The 19,922-nt window shown below is 37.2% G+C and overlaps 1 protein-coding gene across 1 annotated transcript; it reads left to right on the top strand.

The window, feature by feature from the left end:
• The first annotated feature begins 231 nt into the window (after positions 1 to 231).
• RSL24D1 (ribosomal L24 domain containing 1) lies at positions 232 to 17,700 on the top strand. Its single transcript, XM_046010011.1, has 6 exons — positions 232 to 385; positions 4,595 to 4,708; positions 7,109 to 7,181; positions 11,624 to 11,687; positions 13,586 to 13,671; positions 16,512 to 17,700. The coding sequence occupies exons 1-6, from the start codon at positions 305 to 307 to the stop codon at positions 16,583 to 16,585; spliced, it is 492 nt and encodes a 163-aa protein (XP_045865967.1). The 5' UTR covers positions 232 to 304; the 3' UTR covers positions 16,586 to 17,700.
• The last annotated feature ends 2,222 nt before the right edge of the window (positions 17,701 to 19,922 follow it).

Below are 19,922 nucleotides of genomic sequence, written 5' to 3'. Positions count from 1 at the left end.
TATAGGTAAAGTAGGCGCTGTGGAAGCGAGTTCAGAAAGGAGAACAGCTGCACGTTTGACTACCGAAAAGCGAGGGTCTTGAGGTCAATTTTGCAGCTCTGCGCCTGTGCCAAACGGCAGCGCTATTGCTTACCCGGGCGCTGGGTGGCGCCATCACATTCGAACAGCATCCCAGGGCCCTCAGGGAAGAAGGACGCTCGCTTTTTCCGGGTCGGGTATTGAAGAGAATCACTTCCTGTGACCCAGCTGCGTCACTTCCACTTAAGATCGGCGTCTGGGCAGGGGGTCCTCACGCGGTTTCAACATGCGTATTGAGAAGTGTTATTTCTGTTCAGGTCCTATTTACCCCGGCCACGGCATGATGTTTGTCCGCAACGATTGCAAGGTGAGACGCCCAAGACGAGCGCGCGCTCTGCGACGCTCCCGCGTGTGTGAGGCTGGTCCGGCTCGGCGCCGGGTCCTCCTGCTCCTGGAGCGTTTGGTTCGGGTTTTCTGCGCTGCCCTCACAAGAGGGTGATTTTACAAGGAGCTCTGTCCTCGTCCTTGACCTGAGGGCATTTCTCCTTGTGGGTGCCCCGAACCGAGCCCTTACAGCAGCCCAGCTTTGGACATGGCTGGCGGCGGCGAGGTTCCGCAGTTACTTGACCCAGCGCCGAATGGAATCCGGGGGTGTGTTTGGGCTGTTTGTTCTCTCGTATGTGAGTGAAGTTCTTGAATTCAGCAAACTTTGTTGAATATATGCCCAGTCAAGCATCATTACTAAGGCCTGTGTCCACAGAGACGAATAAAACTTGAGAATGTCCGTGACGTGTAGAAGTTGATTGAACTGTTACCTATAGCTTAGTAGTGGTTCTGTATTACGAAGGTGCAGGTGACTTGGGGAGGGTCGTATATGAAGAGGCTCAGAAAGGAGATGTCATTTATCCTGGGTCTTGAATGTTGCGTAAAATGAGGAGAGTACATTCTAAGTGGAAGTAAAGTGAACAGTTGAGTAGAGGCGCAGCGAAGCAGTCTCTGGGGAAGTGAGTGGATTGTGTATCGTGATAGAGGCCTGGGGTAAGGCTGTAAATACACATATAAGTCTGTATACAAAAAGGTACGTACATAAACATAAAATATAGACGTAATTACGAGGCCTGGTTGTGAAAGGCTTTGTGAATGGTACATGAATTTGTCATATCAGAATGAATCTCATTCTATGCTTATTTAATACATGTTTCTCAAAATTCGACCTCTCATATTTGCTTCTGAGTCACTGGGCACTTGCGAAAAAAAAAAAAAAAGATTCTTCATTTCCACTTGCTCTATTAAATTGGTGTCTTTGTGGGGCGGAGAAGAGGATCTAGGATTCCAAACAGGTGACTTTGATATGCTAAGGAAATACAGATCCTATGTCATCACCATATATCTCTTACAGATGGAAGATATTGACGTCATTTATTAGGAGCAAGGGATTTCTGCGGAAAGTGTGGGACCAAAACTAGGTTTGGGAATTGGAAAGAACATGCAGAAGATTTTTGAATATCTGTTGTCAGGAACATGATAAAAAGTTTATAGAAACGAACTAAATAGTTGTTAGGTTGGCATTTAATTCACAGTGGGCACGATGACTTTGTAGATGATCTGGTTATCATAATTTTATGATTTTTGTCGAGCACTGCTTCTCAGATGGGTATAGGAATTAAAACAGCAGATCCTGGGAGCTATCTAGAGTTGGGTGTTGATCTGGCAGACACAGTGGAAATTCATATTGATGAGGAAGTCTGTATTGCTAGCAAGGACAGGTTAGAATTGGCTGGGAGCCATCTTACTTTAGGGAAGACCTGTGGATCCCAAACAGAGTTACCTGGGGATATAAGAAGTAGAGGCCCTGAAGCACTAAGGAAGATAGGTATTTCTTTTTTTTTCTGTGTTAATGATTCTCAAATCTGTCTCTTTTAGCTCTAGTCTGAATTTTCCACTGGAGTGGAGATTCTGTCTGTAACCAGCAGTGAGCCTATTGAAAGAATTCCTAATTACCTCAGATCTTTTTTGCTTTCTGAATTAATACCACTGTCCTATATCTAGACAGTTTTGCTAGAAATGTGAATCATCTTTGCACCTTTCATTTAGTTATGAGGTCATCGATCTGCCTGTGCAAAGTATAGTGGTCTTTGCTTTCTTTCTGCCGTCCCACTCTGGTTCCAGATTAGGCACTGGTCATTTTTTTTTAAGTTTTTTTTATTTTTTTTAAAAGATTTTATTTATTTATTTGACAGAGAGAGATCACAAGTAGGCAGAGAGGCAGACAGAGAGAGAGGGAGAAGCAGGCTCCCCGCTGAGCAGAGAGCCCGATGTGGGGCTCAATCCCAGGACCCTGGGATCATGACCTGAGCAGAGGCTTAACCCACTGAGCCACCCAGGCACCCCAGGCACTGGTCATTTTTATAGCCACTCTTTTCTGCCTTTTTTCTCTTAGCCTTTGAGACTGTTTCTCATAGAAACCGCCCCTCTTAGGCTTCTTGGGTAGCTTCTTAATGGTAGAATTAGTGTTAATTTTCCATATTTTCATGTACTTTGCAAACATAGAAAATACATGTGCCCCTAACGAGGCCTTAATAAGTGTTCAATCAGTGGAATTTAAGGAAGAGTTGAAGAACTTTGAAGCTGAAATATTAGATCATTTGTTGAAAACTGAGGATGATGATAGAGGACTATGAAGTTTTGCCTCACAATCCATCCATCACCTACCCCACCATAGATTAAAGCACTCCCTTATTTTGTATTTCCATGTTACTTAAACATGATCATTGTATTGTATGTATTGTGTATGCCCTATCCTGATCTCAATGTCTCCTTTGTAAATCGAGACTATTAACAATGCTAGCCTAAGCTTCTCATGGTAGAGTATCATATTTTAATTATTCTTGTATCTCTAGCACCTGATAATATCAGGTACATAGTAGATCCTTATTTGTGGATTGAATTCCCTTCACATCTCCAGTGATTCCATTCTCTTCAGGTACTTCCTTGTTCTTTTTAGTTATTAGATATAGAGTTCAGGTAGACTTCTCTGTAACTCTCCTTTGGCTCTGGAATTGAGGAGACCCAGGAGTTCAGTTCAGGCATCTCATTAGGTATATCTCAGAAATGGGGACTTGTCTAGGAGTTATCTAGAAGGTATTAAATGTAGGAGGCTTTACTTAAAAAGTTAATCGTCCTTTGGACTGAAAATACTAAAAAAAATTTACTGATAGTGAATTCATAGTGGGATATTCTAGGAGATCCACTTGTATGCATATATTTCCATTTGCCTTGAAACTAATTCAACAATATAGACATGTTTTGACTCCTGTCCTCTCTAGGAGGTACTGACCTGGGTCAGATTAAACTAGTATACTGTTCTAAGAAAACTCTGTCCTAGTGTGTATAGGGACCTGTTTAATTCCCCCATAGAACAAAGTGTACATAAAATGAAAAGTATTTTGGCTTGTGATCTATACACACAGGTTTGTGATCTGTACACACAATTTGAAATGTTTATACCTCATTTTGACTTTTTTTTATGGGCCACATCTTCTGGTAGGATAATTTAATTTAAGATTCTTTGTCAAGATCCAGTACTCCAAAGTAGTACTTTTTCTTTTCAGATTTCCTCTACATGTACAAATTGCAGTGTGTTCTAAGACATTAGAAAGTAATAAAATAATGTATTTTAGACTTCCAATGAGTCCCAGTAAGCCATTTCAGGGGCACATTGAAGCATCATTAAGTCATAAGTTAGCACTGATAAAGGGTCATATCTTCTGGTATAAAGGTAGAGAATTATAATACTGAAGAATTTTCCTAGTAGACCTATGAGTAAATACTTTAGAACACAAATCTATACCTAATGTTAGTTGCTTTTTTTAAATTATTTTGTGCTGTTAACAAGATGGATGGAAGGAACCAAATGAGATTTTGGAATAGGTGTTTGAAACTTTCACCCCCATTGAGGTATATAGCAAGTGAAATTTGAGAATTATTATTAAGTAGGAAGGGATTTAAATAAATGACTTTCCTTGAAAACATTGTTATTATTCATGATGATTTTAAGGTTTTATTGTTAATCTATAAAAATGGTGATTTTTAACCATATATTTGGGGCTCCTGAGCCATAGTTGTGATGATATTTGATAGTCAAATAATAGTAAAAAAAATAGTTCAGTGTACATTTAATCTTATATGTCTCACATATTTTTAAATGGTTTGTAAGTAGAAGGAATTGTTAGAACCATTGTCATTTCTCAGACTTTACACTATATTTTTATGGCATGTGTAACATCCTAGGATAGAAACATTCTTTTTTTTTTTTTTAAAGATTTTATTTATTTATTTGACAGACAGAGATCACAAGTAGGCAGAGAGGCAGGCAGAGAGAGAGAGAGAGAGAGAGAGAGAGAGGAGAGGAGGAAGCAGGCTCCCTGCAGAGCAGAGAGCCCGATGTGGGGCTCTATCCCAGGACCCCGGGATCATGACCTGAGCCGAAGGCAGAGGCTTTAACCCACTGAGCCACCCAGGCGCCCTGGATAGAAACATTCTTAATGTTGACTCTAGTATTTAACTTTTTTTGTAGGTGTTCAGATTCTGTAAATCCAAGTGTCATAAAAACTTTAAAAAGAAGCGGAATCCTCGCAAGGTCAGATGGACTAAAGCATTCCGTAAAGCAGCTGGTAAAGAGCTTACAGTGGTGAGTATAATTAGCTATCAGTATAATTACTAACTTTGGTGTGGGAAGGTTATTATTAGGTATTAAATGTAATTTGCCTATAACAAGATTTTCTATGACAAGATTGATGAGTGATTTATTTGTATTTGGTGATTGTAATAATATTGCAACATCCTAAAAACCATAAATCCGCAGAATTCTGTAAAGGAAAAAATTCCCAGTTCAGTTTATGGAAGTAATTTTCCTTATTCTCAAAAAACCATTTTTTAGTTCCTGCACACAAAAGGGAAAATAATTTAAATGGATTGGGGTGAAGTTGGGAATTACTACTCAAGGATTTTAAGAGGAAGCTAACAGATTAAAGGATTCCTTAATACCATTGAGGGCTCTGATAAGATTTGTTGTAGACAAATTTGTTAGTTTCTGGATTTCCTTATAGGACTTTGAGAGCAGGGAAGTGTGTGTTGAAGGAGGAATAATGGGAAGTCATGGGTGAGGGAATTTCACGCATGAGCGTCCATCATCAGGTTGTTACTGAGTTGTTACAAGGGCCTGGTGAAGCTTGTCCACATTTGACCACTATAAAAGGAGGAGGTGAAAGCTGCTGCACAAGCTGCCTTTGAAGGAGGAAGATCTTTAAACTGTTCCTTCCCTCCATGACTTCTTCTTTCCCACCTCTCTACTCCTTTAAGGGCAGTTTCTCTTTCTTTCTTTCCTTTCTTTCTTTTTTATTATATTAGTCACCATACAGTACATCATTAGTTTTTGATGTGGTGTTTCATGATTCATTGTTTGTTTATAACACCCAGTGCTCCATGCAGTCTGTGTCCTCCTTAATACCCATTATCGGGCTCACCCATTCCCCCAGCCACTTCTCCTTTGAAACCCTCAGTTTGTTTCCCATGGTCTATCGTCTCATGGTTTGTCTCTCCCTCTAATTTCCATCCCCCTTCATTTTTCCCTTCCTTCTCCTAATGTCTTCCATGCTATTCCTTAATTTCCAAATAAAAGTGAAACCATGTAATTGCCTTTCTCTGCTTGACTTACTCACTTAGCATAATCTCCTCCTGTTCCATTCATGTTGTTGTGAATGGTGGGTATTCATCCTATCGATTGAGTAATATTCTATTGTATATATGGACCACATCTTCTTTATCCATTTGTCTGTTGAAGGGCATCTCGACTCCTTCCACAGTTTGGCGATTGTGGACATTCTGTGAACATTGGGGTGCATGTGGCCCTTCTTTTCACTACATCTGTATCTTTGGGGTAAATACCCAGTAGTACAATTGCTGGATGATAGGGTAGCTCTATTTTTAACTTTTTGAAGAATCTCCATGCTGTTTTCTAAAGTGGCTGCACCAACTTGCATTCTCACCAACAGTGTGTGAGGGTTCCAAGGGCAATCTCTATGCAGTTGCTGTAAAGACCCTTCCTGGCTTCATTTTCAGTGAATGGGAAGAATATTTTTTGACAAGGTGCAAAGCCAATTCACAATTATTGTCACAAAATAATTTCCAGTATGGATGAGAATAAACAGCACTTCAAATGCAAGTGACAACTTCATGAGAGAAGAAAGGATGCCAGTCACAGTCATTTGCTGATGACCAGTTGTTTGCCTTGTCCTTGCTGAGGTTATTGTGATTGAACAGGTCATGTATGTGTAAATGAAATAGGTAAATACGGAATTAGTGCTGTTCCATTTGCCAATCTCAGATAGATTTGAAAACTAAGAAATAGACCTGTAGTTTTTCTAAGAAATTTGTAGTGTTTCTAAAATTGTTTCACATGTTTTGAGGTAAGTAGGGTTTATTAACTGTCAAAATACCAACTACATTTAGAGAGGACTTGAAAAATTTCTGGGAGAAAATTTTGTCATGCAGAGAAGCACCACATTTATTTGAAGATGTGTAGTTTTACACTTTGATGTTATAATAAAGCTATATCAATACTGAAATGTATAAACATGATAGGTGTATAGGTTCAACAATATGAAGTTCTCCAAGTTTGACTCTCTTTGATCTATGAAAAGTGGTAATTCATATGGTTCAGCCTAAAAGAAAGTTTTCTGCCTGTGAGTCTGTCTTATCTTGGAATGGGAAATTAGGGAAGCCTCTTCAGTTTGTTTGAAATCTTCATGATTGTTATATGACCCTCTGAAGGATGGGGCTGATACCCTCCTTCTCTTGTCTTCTTAAAAATCACTTGTATATTGATTGATGTTTTCAGTAGGGCTGTCTTGTACATCTGGTGTGTAAAGGAGAAGTAGTATGAAAACTTGGCATTTGCTAGGGTCACCCTAGGGAAATCTTAATATGTGTCTGTGATTTGAAACACAGTTCTTGTGATGAAGAGGAGAAGTTTTTAAGAAATGTTTCCTTTTGTATCTCTCTTAGAACCATATTTTTCCTTTTCTTACAGGATAATTCATTTGAATTTGAAAAACGTAGAAATGAACCTGTCAAATACCAGCGAGAGTTATGGAATAAAACTAGTAAGTCACAAAGAATTACCAGGAATTTTGAGGAGAGACTGTTTTGGGATAGTGCTTTGAATTTAATGTTTAATATTTAAATATTAATTTTCTTTTCATTGGTTGGCTTTTATTCTTTTCCTCATTTTAATGGTTCTGTTGTACTTGCATCTTTTATGAAAGCTGCCCCAAATTCTTTTCAGAATTGGCTGATGTGTCCATTATAAAAACAGTGTAAGGGCTCCTGGGTGATTCAGTCATTTAAGTGTCTGACTCTTGGTTCCAACTCAGGTCATGATCTCAGGGTCGTAGGATGGAGCCTTGTGTTGGGCTCTGCATTCAGAGTGCAGTCTGCTAGAGATTCTTTCCCTCTGCTCCTCCCTCTACTCACTCCTCTCTAAAGTAAATAAAATATTTAAAAAATGTAATTATTAGATTTTATATTATTTGGAGTGTCTATACAGAGATATAAAAAGATTTACAAATCTGAGAATAGAGGTGGAGAATACTTTTTTTGGGGTGAGTGTGGCATAGGTAAAATATACACAAAACCTAAGATACTTTACAAGTTTAAATAATTTGGTTTAAGGGTTATAAACATTACATTCTGGATACCTTATAAAATGTAATACTTCTGTAAAATTGAAAAGTATAGTACTGAAGGTGGTAATTATATTTCCTAAGAGAACTTCTAAGTGCATGACTTAGGTACAGTCAACCTATAGACTACTGAAGTTAAAAGCAAGGATAACTAGTGCTTGTCTTTTTCATTTTTCTGAAGTAGGCAGAGACTAATGAAAAAAATCGCATATATAGTAAAACCAAATCCCTTAAGCTAGCTTGTAGATGCCCCTATGTGTATGTTTGAGGCCCTTGACTTTGACTTTTCTTCTCCCTACAGCTGTCTTATGCAATCTTTAGCCATTTCTAGTCTTGGGTGTAGAGGTGATATAGTTGGTTTTGTTAATTTGAAGTTCCCAGGGCTCAGAGTCCTGTGGACTTTACCAATTTTTTTTGTAAGATTTTATTTATTTATTTGACAGAGAGAGAGAGAGCCAGAGAGCACAATGTCGGGGAGGGGGTGGGAGAGGGTGAAGCAGGCTCCTTACTGAGCAGGGATTTCCACCTTCCCACCCCCCTTCTCCAGTACAGGACTTGATCTCAGAGCCCTGGGATCATGACTTGAGCTGAAGGCATACAGTTAACCAACTGAGCCATTGCCCCGACTTTATCAGATTTGAATGGTTCATAGGCAGGGCTTTTTATCACCTTTTGCCCAGTCATAGCACTTTGGAGGAGGAATTGAAAAAGTAGGGGCTTTGTGGTAGTACTTCACCACCCTCTAAAAGATTTTTATCTTCCTGGACCATGTGGAGATACCAGAGTCCAGTTTTGGAATTGGCCTTTTCCACATGGCCTTAATTTTGCTCCTTATTTTGCTTCTTGGTGTTTTGTTTTTTTTTAAATAAAGTCATTCCTTCTGTTTTGTAATTAGAGGAAGAGTTAATTTCTGAAAAGCAGTGGATTTTACTAGGTTTATTTGCTAAAAAAAATAACACGATTCAAACTCAAGGATTTCAGAAGAGATAAATAGGATTCTTTTATTTTAATTGAGATATAATTGACATATAACATTCATTTCAGGTGTACAATGTAATGATTTGATATTTGCATATATTGTGAAATGATCACAGTAAATCTAATTAACATCTATCACCACACATTGAATTCTTACAATGTTTCTAAAAGGCAAACTTGTCAAGGACATTTTTAGAAGGTCCTAAAGCATTTCTATATCCCATTGAATTTTATTTTGGCCTTTGTTTTCTTTTTAGTTACTATTTCAAGCTAGCCTCCTCAGATTTGATTTCCCACAACCCCTATTTCAATATCATAGGTCTGTAAGCTAATCTGTTGGCAATAATTTTATATTCATTGCTTACATTTTTAAATTGTGTCAAGATAGGAGCTGAGTAGCCTTTGTTAAGATGCTGATGTCAACAGTAGGAGACCTTCCAAGACAAGAATACTAGTAAGAATAGGGACGCCTGGGTGGCTCAGTTGGTTAAGCAGCTGCCTTCGGCTCAGGTCATGATCCCAGCGTTCTGGGATCGAGTCCCACATCAGAGCTCCTTGCTCAGCGCGTTTCTCCCTCTGCCTCTTCTGTCACTCTGTCTACCTATGCTCACTCTCTCTGACAAATAAATAAAATCTTTAAAAAAAAAAAAAAAGAAAACTAGTAGGAATAGTTTGTATTTTATCCCTTATGTCTCTGTATTTCAGATCAAGTTTTTAGTATCAGGTGCTTCTTACATTTAAAATTTTTCAGTCTTATGGAATATTTGGAAATGTAGTGTCTTACTGTTTGGAAAGGATTTACCTGCACTTCTGTATTTTTATTTCCCTTCTGAGTAACTCTAAAGTATAGAAATACTTTTGAGTACTAGAACTTAGCCTTATCAATTTCTGTTGAAAGGCAAAGAAAGAAAAAGTTGTATATCTGGCATATTTAGCATGTGCAGATGTAGAGTTGACTTTGTCTTAGGCTATTCATAGAAGCATCATCTTAATACCAGCGCCCCCAAGGGGAGTCTTATTAAAATGCAGATTGTGATACAGCATATCTGGGTGGAGCCTAAGATTCTGCATTTCTAACAAGCTTTCAGATAGTGCCAATGTTGCTGGACTCCAGATTACACTTAAATGTGTATTAAGTAATACACTTAAAAGTGTATTACACTTAAATGTGTATTTGTTTTTGTTTAAAGATTTTATTAGAGAGCAAGGTAGCACAAATCGGGGGTGAGGAGGGGCAGAGGGAGAGGGAGAAGCAGGTTCCCTGTTGAGGAGGGAGCCTGTTGTGGGGCTTGATCTCAGAACCCCAAGATCATGACATGAGCCAAAGGCAGATGCTTAACTGACTGAGCTACCCAGGCATCCTACATTTAAATGTTTTTATTTTGAGTTAATTTTAGACAACAGAAAAGTTGAAGAATTCCTTTGTCCAGATTCTTCAAATAACGTTTTAACTAAATTTACCTATTCTCTCTCTCCCTTTCTTTCCTTCTAATAATTTTCTGAACTTAAATTATATGCATAAGGGGTATCTGACAATACATAATGTTTTTATCCCTAAGTGGTTTAATAGAACTATAAAAATACAGTATTTCCTAAAAAATAGAACATTCTCATATAGAACCATAGTCATTAAAATCAATAAATTAGCATTGATATAGTATTATTTAATTTCAGACCTGTGTAAGAATAGTACATGCATTATTTTTCTCGTCAAAATTTTAATATTTTGTGAGTTTTGATATTTCTTGACATTGATAGTTTTGAAGAGTATGAGTCACGCATTTGGTATAAAATCCTTTAATTGGCATTTGTTTGATACTGCCTCAAAGTTAGATTTGGGTAATGTACGTTTGGTAAGAATACCATTGATGTGATGCTGAGTTCTTATCATTGTGTCCTGCCATAGGGAAGCATATGCTATCCATTGGGGTCCTATTTCTGGCCATGTTAACTTTGATCATTGGTTAAGGTGGCCCCTGGTATGTTTCTTCACTGTAAAGTTAGTATTTTATCCTTTGTAATTAATAAGTATATTTTGGGGAGATTTTTTAAGATGATGTAAATATCCTGCTCCTCTTCAGATCCATAGAATATAGATTGGGAGTGTGTTGCCCAATATGGCAGCCACAGGGGCTGCTGAGCACTTAAAATGTGGTTAGTCTGAATCCAGATTTGCTGTAAATGTAAAATACATAGTTTTTGAAGACTTCAGATGAAAACAAGCATAAAATAACCTCAGTAATTTTTATACTATGTTGAAATGACAGTATTTTGGATATGTTGGTTAAACAAAAATCTATTATTAGATTTTGACCTCTTCCTTTTTTATTTTATAATGTGGCTGCCAGAAAATTTAAAATTATACGTGTGGTTTCTCTTAGTGCTGGTATAGATTCTAGAGCATATTTGGATTCAGCTCCTCTACACACTTCCCAGAACAGTTGGATTTTAGTGGTTGGGAACATGGTAAAAGGATTGGTTTATTCTGTCAATATTCGTCCTGTGCAGATCATATCCCAGCACTTAGAGAAATAGTATTTATGCCCAGAATGATGCTTTTATTAATGGAGAGGATAAGCTAAGAGGGGATTAGTCGCCATTAATCCATTCTCTGTAAAGTTTGAGAAGCATTGGGCTGGTTTAAAGTAGAAGGAAAACTGAGTAGCAGTAAAGGCTTTTGTAAAATAAAAATAGAGATTTGTGAAAGATAGTTAACAGTGATGTCAGCCAAGAGTACTTACCTTCTTCAGCTATTTTAGTAGGGATTGTTTTTACAATGAGTTTTTCATTTAATACATTTCGAAATGGGAACAAAGGGGAGTGATCATTAAAGCTTTTGCTTGGATATGCAAAAATTTGCTAACTCTTACGAATTTTTTTTGTAGTTGATGCAATGAAGAGAGTTGAAGAGATCAAACAGAAGCGCCAAGCTAAATTTATAATGAACAGGTATGAATATATGTATCAAGTAACTCTTGGAAAAATAATTACTACTAGAAATCTAGAGATTTTTTTTCCACTTTTTGTTTCCATGTAACCTCAGAAAATTAAAAATACTATAAAGAACTTTTGTATATTCTTGACTGTGTCCTTGTCTCTATAGTAAGTTGAAGACATGATGCGCTTCTCCTGAGTATATTTCAGTGTATATATTCTAAACATAAGAACTTGTTCTTCTATAACTGTAGTATAGTTACCAAAATCAGGAAATTAATATTCAACAATACTATTATATAACCTACAGACTTTATTTAGATTTGAGTAGTTCTAGTCATGTTCTTTATAGCAACAGAAAGTCCTGGATCTTTCATTGCATTTAGTGGTAATATCTCCTCAAGCTTCTTTTATCTGGACACTTTCTCATCTTTGTCTTAAATGACATTGACATTTGAAGAGTACAGGTCAGTTATTTTAATAGACTGTTCCTCTGTTTATGGTTGTCTAATGTTTGCTTCATGATTAGATTCAGGTTAGGTACTTTTGGCTAGAATATCATAGGAATGATGCTTAAGAAAGATATGTATTAGGAGGCACATGTTGTCCCATCTGACTGATCACTTGGTTAAGGGTTATCTGCCAGTTTTCTCCAAGGGGAAGTTTTTTCCCTCCTTTTTTAATCAGTACGTATCTTAGGGGAAATACTTTGACACTCTACAAAGAGTCCCTTCTCAAACTGGTGCCTAGTGGTGTTAGCATCCAGTGGAGCCTTGTCTGAATCTGTTATTATAGTGATTGTTGCTAAATGGTGATTTTTCCAATTCAGTAATTTCTTCTACACTTAATTAGTTGGCTTTCCCATATAAAGGTACTTCTCCCTTTTACAATTTCAAAATGTATTCCTTTATTGTTTATTCATAGATCTGTGTGTATTCATTCATTCTTACGGTATTCAGTGGGTTATAATTATTTGTCATTATTTATTTTGATGTTCCAAGTGCTCCAGATTGGCCAGTGGGAATTCCTTCAGGCAGGCTTCCATGTCATCTTGACAATTCCTCATCTTTTTTTGGGTGCTTTCTTTATGGCTAACAAGGTGTGGCCTCATCTTATACTTCCCTGGCCCCAGTCTAGAATTGGTCTTTCTTTTAAAGTAGATTTACTTATTTTTTTTATCTCATCACTGTTTAAATCTGTCATAGAAAACTATGTGCAAATGGCTTTCTGGCTTTAAACAAATGAATTGTTGGGGCACCTGGGTGGCTCAGTGGGTTAAGCTGCTGCCTTCGGCTCAGGTCATGATCTCAGGGTCCTGGGATTGAGCCCCACATCCGCCTCTCCGCTCAGCAGGGAGCCTGCTTCCCCCTCTCTCTCTGCCTGCCTCTCTGCCTACTTGTGATCTCTCTCTCTGTCAAATAATAAAATCTTAAAAAAAAAAAAAATAAATGAATGAATTGTTACAAAAATGTTAAAAAAATGTTTGAGAAAGACTATTAGCATGTTTGTCTAAAATGAATGTTTTACATGTTTTGTGTTCTTATAATTACTGACTTAAAAAAATTAGGTAACAGTGTATTCTCAGTTTGAGGAGAAAAGATCTAGGCATTTTATTTGTATGATAGACATTGATGTCTGAGATTTAATTCTTTCTTTCAATCATATTTCTTCATTCACTCAGCAATATATATATTAATCTCCACTTTATCCCCAATTAAGTACTAGGGATATAATCAATGAGCAAGTTGGTAGTGTAGAAATCCTGATTTGTTACGCTTATTAGGAACTAGAAAATAATTTTGATTTCTCATTGCTTATCTGTGTGGCTAATAAAATTTATTTTTATAAATTATTAATATCTTTTAAAGATGTTAAAGTAACTGAAGTTTTGGCTTTGATATGTTTTATCCTAGATTAAAGAAAAATAAGGAATTACAGAAAGTTCAGGACATCAAAGAAGTCAAGCAAAACATCCATCTTATTCGGGCCCCTCTTGCAGGTAAAGTACTACATTACATAGGAGTTCTCTTTCAGTAGAGAGATGAAAAATCTATATTGTTGCAGTCTGTGTTAATGAGTATCAGCTTTTAATTTTTTTTATGTAAATACCTGATTTATGATACAACTTGGTTTTTAAAAATATGATTTATACATTATATTTCCCAGTTCCAATTTTAACACATATGGTGTTTCTTTCCCTCTTCATAGAATCATATTTCATAAGCTAGTCCAAAGATTCAAGTAACAATTTCATAGATTTTGCTTCATATTTGTTTTTATTAAGAACACTGTTTTATAGGAGTGGTTTTCCAACTTTGGTTGGAGTGGGAATTAATTGGGGGAATTTATAAATATGGAGGCCCAGGCCTTTTGAGTCTGAGCTTCTTTTCCTTTGTAGCTCTCTGGGTTCTGACACTGATTTTGATACTCAAGTTTGAGAACTGCTGTTTTGTGTTAAAACCTTTTTTGTGTGTTTATGTAACTTGCCTGTGGTCATCCACCTGGGCAGTTGTTTGTGTGCATAGATTCTTTTGTGAGGTGTTGGAAAACCAGTTTTTACTGAGCAGGCACCAGAAACCATCTGTTATATAATTTACTTATGCAGATTACCTGAAGGGAGAGAAATTTTGGTGAGCTTTAGTTGAAGAGTTGATTCCTGAATGATTCCCTTCCTAAACTTTAGTAAAGGTCAAATTCTGAAACTGCATGTTGAATAGGTTAAATAGATTAATTTTTTTACCAAATTTTATTAAAACAAAATAGACAAAATCCTGGAGCATTATTTCATGTATAGGCGATATGAACTGACCCCCAGACAACAGGAATGTATCGTTATTTAACTTTTTTTTTTAAAGATTTTATTTATTTATTTGACAGAGAGAGACCACAAGTAGACACAGAGGCAGGCAGAGAGGGAGAGGGAAGCAGGCTCCCCACTGAGCAGAGAGCCCGATGCGGGACTCGATCCCAAGACCCTGAGATCATGACCTGAGCCGAAGACAGCGGCTTAACCCACTGAGCCACCCAGACGCCCCTCGTTATTTAACATTTAGGTAATGCTCTGAGGGTAGATAAGTACAGTGTTAAAAGCAGGGACTTTGGATCCAGAGGGCCAGGATTCCAATCCTAGCTCTTTGAGTTAATGGTGTTACTTAGTGATTTGGTACAATTTCATCGGTCTCTGGGTCTCTGTTCCCTCATATTTAAAATGCAGGTTAGGAGGGTGTATGGAATACTTACTTAATGCATGGTAGATTGTAAGACCTGTGTAAGTTTAGTTACTATTCTTTTTTTTGGGGGGGGGTGTTATTTTTGTTTTTTGTTGTTGTTGTTTATTTGTTTATTTACAGCATAACAGTGTTCATTGTTTTGGCATCACACCCAGTGCTCCATGCAGTACCTGCCCTCCCTATTACCCACCACCTGGTTTCTCAACCTCCCACACCCCCGCCCCTTCAAAACCCTCTGGTTGTTTTTCAGAGTCCATAGTCTCTCATGGTTCATCTCCCGTTCCAGTTTCCCTCAACTCCCTCTCCTCTCCATCTCCCCATGTCCTCCATGTTCTTTGTTATGCTCCACAAATAAGTGAGACCATATATACCTGACTCTTTCTGATTGACTTATTTTGCTCAGCATAATTTCTTCCAGTCCCGTCCATGTTGCTACAAAAGTTGGGTATTCATCCTTTCTGATGGAGGCATAATACTCCATTGTGTATATGTACCACATCTTCCTTATCCATTCATCCGTTGAAGGGCATCTTGGTTCTTTCCACAGTTTGGCGACCGTAGCCATTGCTACAATAAACATTGGGGTACAGATGGCCCTTCTTTTCACTACATCTGTATCTTTGGGGTAAATACCCAGCAGTGCAATTGCAGGGTCATAGGGAAGCTCTATTCTTAATTTCTTCAGGAATCTCCACACTGTTCTCCAAAGTGGCTATACCAACTTGCATTCCCATCAACAGTGTATGTAAGAGGGTTCCCCTTTCTCCACATCCTCTCCAACACACGTTGTTTCCTGTCTTGCTAATTTTGGCCATTCTAACTGGTGTCAGGTGGTATCTCAATGTGGTTTTAATTTGAATCTCCCTGATGGCTAGTGATGATGAACATTTTTTCATGTGTCTGATAGCCATTTGTATGTCTTCGTTGGAGAAGTGTCTGTTCATATCTTCTGCCCATTTTTTGATATGATTATCTGTTTTGTGTGTGTTGAGTTTGAGAAGTTCTTTATAGATCCTGGATATCAATCTTTTGTCTGTACTGTCATTTGCAAATAACTTCTCCCATTCCGTGGGTTGCCTTTTTGTTTTGTTGACTGTTTCCTTTGCTGTGCAGAAGCTTTTGATCTTGATGAAGTCCCAAAAGTTCATATTTGCTTTTGTTTCCTTGGCCTTTGGAGACATATCTTGAAAGAAGTTGCTGTGGCTGATACTGAAGAGGTTACTGCCTATGTTCTCCTCTAGGATTCTGATAGATTCCTATCTCACGTTGAGGTCTTTTATCCATTTCGAGTTTATCTTTGTGTACAGTGTAAGAGAATGGTCGAGTTTCATTCTTCTACATATCGCTGTCCAGTTTTCCCAGCACCATTTATTGAAGAGACTGTCTTTTTTTCCACTGAATATTTTTTCCTGTTTTGTCGAAGATTATTTGACCATAGAGTTGAGGGTCCATATCTGGGCTCTCCACTCTGTTCCACTGGTCTATGTGTCTGTTTTTATGTGTAAGTTTAGTTACTATTCTTAAATTTCTTAACATTTAAGATCCTTTATTAAGTATTGATATAAGTTTGGCAAGGTCATATTGAATTAATTTTTTTTTTTTTTTAAAGGCAAAGGAAAGCAGCTGGAAGAAAAAATGGTGCAGAAATTACAACAGGATGTGGACATGGAGGATGTTTCTTAAAAATCTCACTGTTTCTATAAGTGTTTTTGAAAATCTCCTTAAGAGATCAGGAACTTCTAAGTTATCAATTTATATTTTAAATAAGGTCACTCAAATGAAAGGTAATTAAAAATACATCTCTCCTACATTGCTGTCATTATGACTGTTAGATTGCATCTCCATTGTTAAACCTACTGAGAGTTACATTTATGTAAGTCATGCATATTCTCTTTGAAAATACAAAATGTGGACATAAAATGGTCCTGCTGTTTGGATAGTGGTACTAGGCAGATTTATGTGAACTAACAACAAAATTCATGGCTAGCAATATGTAAAATAAATTTTCTTTGCAGTAAATTATTCCCTTTATTAATATTATAGAAAGGAGGCTTACAACAAAGAACTAAACCTGTATGATGATGAGCTGCAAGTAATCTTTTATTTTGATTTCAGTATTTGTTTTGGTTTCTTAGCATCTTAGAAGAACATATTGGTCTCACATATTGAAACCCAATTATGTTGGACTGTTTTGACCTGCTTTAACTGTTTTGATAGGCAGCTCTTAATGCTGGGGGTGAGAGCTGAATAGTGTGCTCCTGAAGTGGCACTTTGGAGAATACTTAATTCTGAGATTACTGATAGAACCAAATATGTTTTTCCAGCAATTATTTAAAAGCAGAGGAATTGCAGTGTCTTTTAAGATATGTTATGTGGCTTTCTTTTATAAAGCTCCTAATTGTTCTTAGAAAATAGAATTTATGGTTTTAACATCACAAATTATTTGCACAAAAGATCCTTTTTCTAATGTAACTACAAGTTTTTTGTTTAGAAGAAAGCGAAAGAAAGTATTAGTGGGAAGAAAATAATTCCGCCCCTCCCACATACTACTTAAATAGATACATTTTTAATTAAATATATTCTGAATATGTAATGTTTTTATATTTCTACATATTTGCAACTTTAAAGATATTAAGTAACTCAGTTGTATTATTTTTTTTGAGGACAGAACTTAGAATATAATAAATTATAATTTTAGGGTTATATAGGGGAAATGATGTAAGAAACCAAAGACTTGTTATTTTAAGTTTTCACTCCATAGATGTATGTTTGCTTTAATATAGACATATTTAAGATTATCTCTTGTTAGATTTCTTACCTTGTTAGTTAGTAAGCTGTTGCCTTAAGTCCATCAATATGGGAAATTGAGCTAAAAGGAAGAACTAACATGGCATCTCAAGTTTAACATCCAGACTGTTCTCTTAACTATCAGGAATTCATAGTATTTTGAGACCCCAGGTATCATTATAAACTATGGATGCAGGTGCCACAGTGTTACCCCTGCAACTCTCTAAACTTGGTTGGGTCACTGAGTTGTCCCTTTAAAATGTTGCCTGAGAAGGGGCCTGGTACAGTACTGTTGTTTCTGTTTGTCTTATTGAGACCTCTGCTGGGCAGTTAGTGTAATAGAAAAGCATAAAATTTTCCAGGCACTTGATACATAGAACTTTAATGTTCTCTAATTGCTTTAGGATAATAAAACACTGGAAGTCATTGGAAAGAATTTCCTTACACATTTGCCTTACAAAACCCTGTAGGGCAGCAAAAAGAAACATTAAGGGGCACTTGGCTGGTTCAGTCAATAGAGCATGCAACTCATGATGTCAGGGTTGTGAGTTCAGCCCCACGTTGGGTGTACAGTATACTTTAAGGAAACTTATTAAATCTCATTTCTTAAAATAGAAAACCTTAAACATCTTTCAAGGTTTTCTGTTTTTTTTAATCTGGTAGAAAGAAGTTCGTAAGGACTGACCTATTTCCTAACACCCTGTGAAGTAGCACTCTATTTTTATAGATGCCAACATTTTTAGGTAATTTGCCTCTTTATCACACAGAAGATGGAGGAGGTAGCAATTTGTATTCATCCAAGTGCCAGTGTCTAAAAAGGATTTATCCAGAGCCTCAGATCCAGTCTTTACAAGTCCCGCCGATGGCTGTGAGAGAGGACTGTAAGTTACTTGAGTGATGCTCAACTTGAATTTCTTGATTGGAAAAATGGAAATGATAATATGACTAACCTGAGGATTTTTTTATGAGGATCCAATTAGGTAATACTGTAAAATAGTTTTATCAAGGCCACTACCATAGTGGCTAGTGTTAAAATGTTAGCTATTAGGATTGTCTATGTGACCACACAAAACTCACAGAAGTGGGCTTTGCCTCCGGACAAAGGTGGAGGATATTAGTGTTTGAGGGTAAATGTAGCTAAATTGAATTTTTGGACTAATTATACTGCAGACAGTGTTGCATAGAGTTTAATTTTTTTTTTTTTTAACATTTTTTATTTATTTGACAGAGAGAAATCACAACTAGGCAGAGAGGCAGACAGAGAGAGAGAGGAGGAAGCAGGCTCTCAGCGGAGCAGAGAGCCCGATGTGGGGCCCGATCCCAGGACCCTGGGATCATGACCTGAGCCGAAGGCAGAGGCTTTAACCCACTGAGCCACCCAGGCGCCCCTGCATAGAGTTTAAAACATTAGTTTTAGCTTTTAATGTCACTTAGAAAATTCACTTATTAAGAGCATCTTACTCCCCATTCTCTGTTACAAAGATGGGGGGAGGGCTCTACATTTCTTTGTCAGCTTGTAGTTTAAAAAGTTAATTGTCAGGGCGCCTTGGTGGCTCAGTGGGTTAAAGCCTCTGCCTTTGGCTCAGGTCATGATCCCAGGGTACTGGGATGGAGCCCCAAACTGGGCTCTCTGCTCAGCGGGGAGCCTGCTTCCCCTCTCTCTCTGCCTGCCTCTCTGCCTACTTGTGATCTCTGTCAAATAAATAAAAATTGTCACCCACTATATTAAGGGCTAATTTATATAAAGGAACTTATTTGTCCCTTAGCTTACAATTTTAAATGGAGATTGAAAAAAGACATCAGACTTTTTGCAAATATTTATAATGTAGATTCTAATATTGAATGAAGACTACCTTGTAAAAATTAAGACTGTAGCCTGCTGTATTAAGTGTTGATAAGGGGAGAATTGGTATCAAGAAAGAACACAATTTCAGTCTCTGGGAAGAATTTTCCAAAAATCAATATTCCTTTATTGAAATGTAACAAAATTGAAAAGGCAACTCATAAATTTTGCCCTGCATGTCTTTATATTCAGTATCATTAGCCTCATGTTGATATGAATTAATTGTGTCTATTGATGAATTTCTTTTTAAGGAAGTGACCTTTTTCTTAAGAATGTATTCTTATGTTCTGAATGTAAAAATCTGTACATTCTGGTGCCACTACTTGAGCCTTGGGTTTAAGCTATTCTGCTCCAAAATATTCCCTGGGTTTTATATCTTAATTGAAGCCA

Source organism: Meles meles, chromosome 6 (assembly GCF_922984935.1).
Source record: "Meles meles chromosome 6, mMelMel3.1 paternal haplotype, whole genome shotgun sequence".
NCBI lineage: Eukaryota > Metazoa > Chordata > Mammalia > Carnivora > Mustelidae > Meles > Meles meles.
Note: the sequence above shows the minus strand (reverse complement) of the source record. Positions and strands in the feature narration are given on the sequence as shown.

Bases quoted from the DNA above. Each gene is read 5' to 3' on its own strand.
- RSL24D1 (XM_046010011.1), top strand. From the start codon at position 305: ATGCGTATTGAGAAGTGTTATTTCTGTTCAGGTCCTATTTACCCCGGC. The intron at 4,709-7,108 runs GTGAGTATAATT...CTTTTCTTACAG, and splicing joins CTGGTAAAGAGCTTACAGTG to GATAATTCATTTGAATTTGA. The intron at 11,688-13,585 runs GTATGAATATAT...GTTTTATCCTAG, and splicing joins GCTAAATTTATAATGAACAG to ATTAAAGAAAAATAAGGAAT.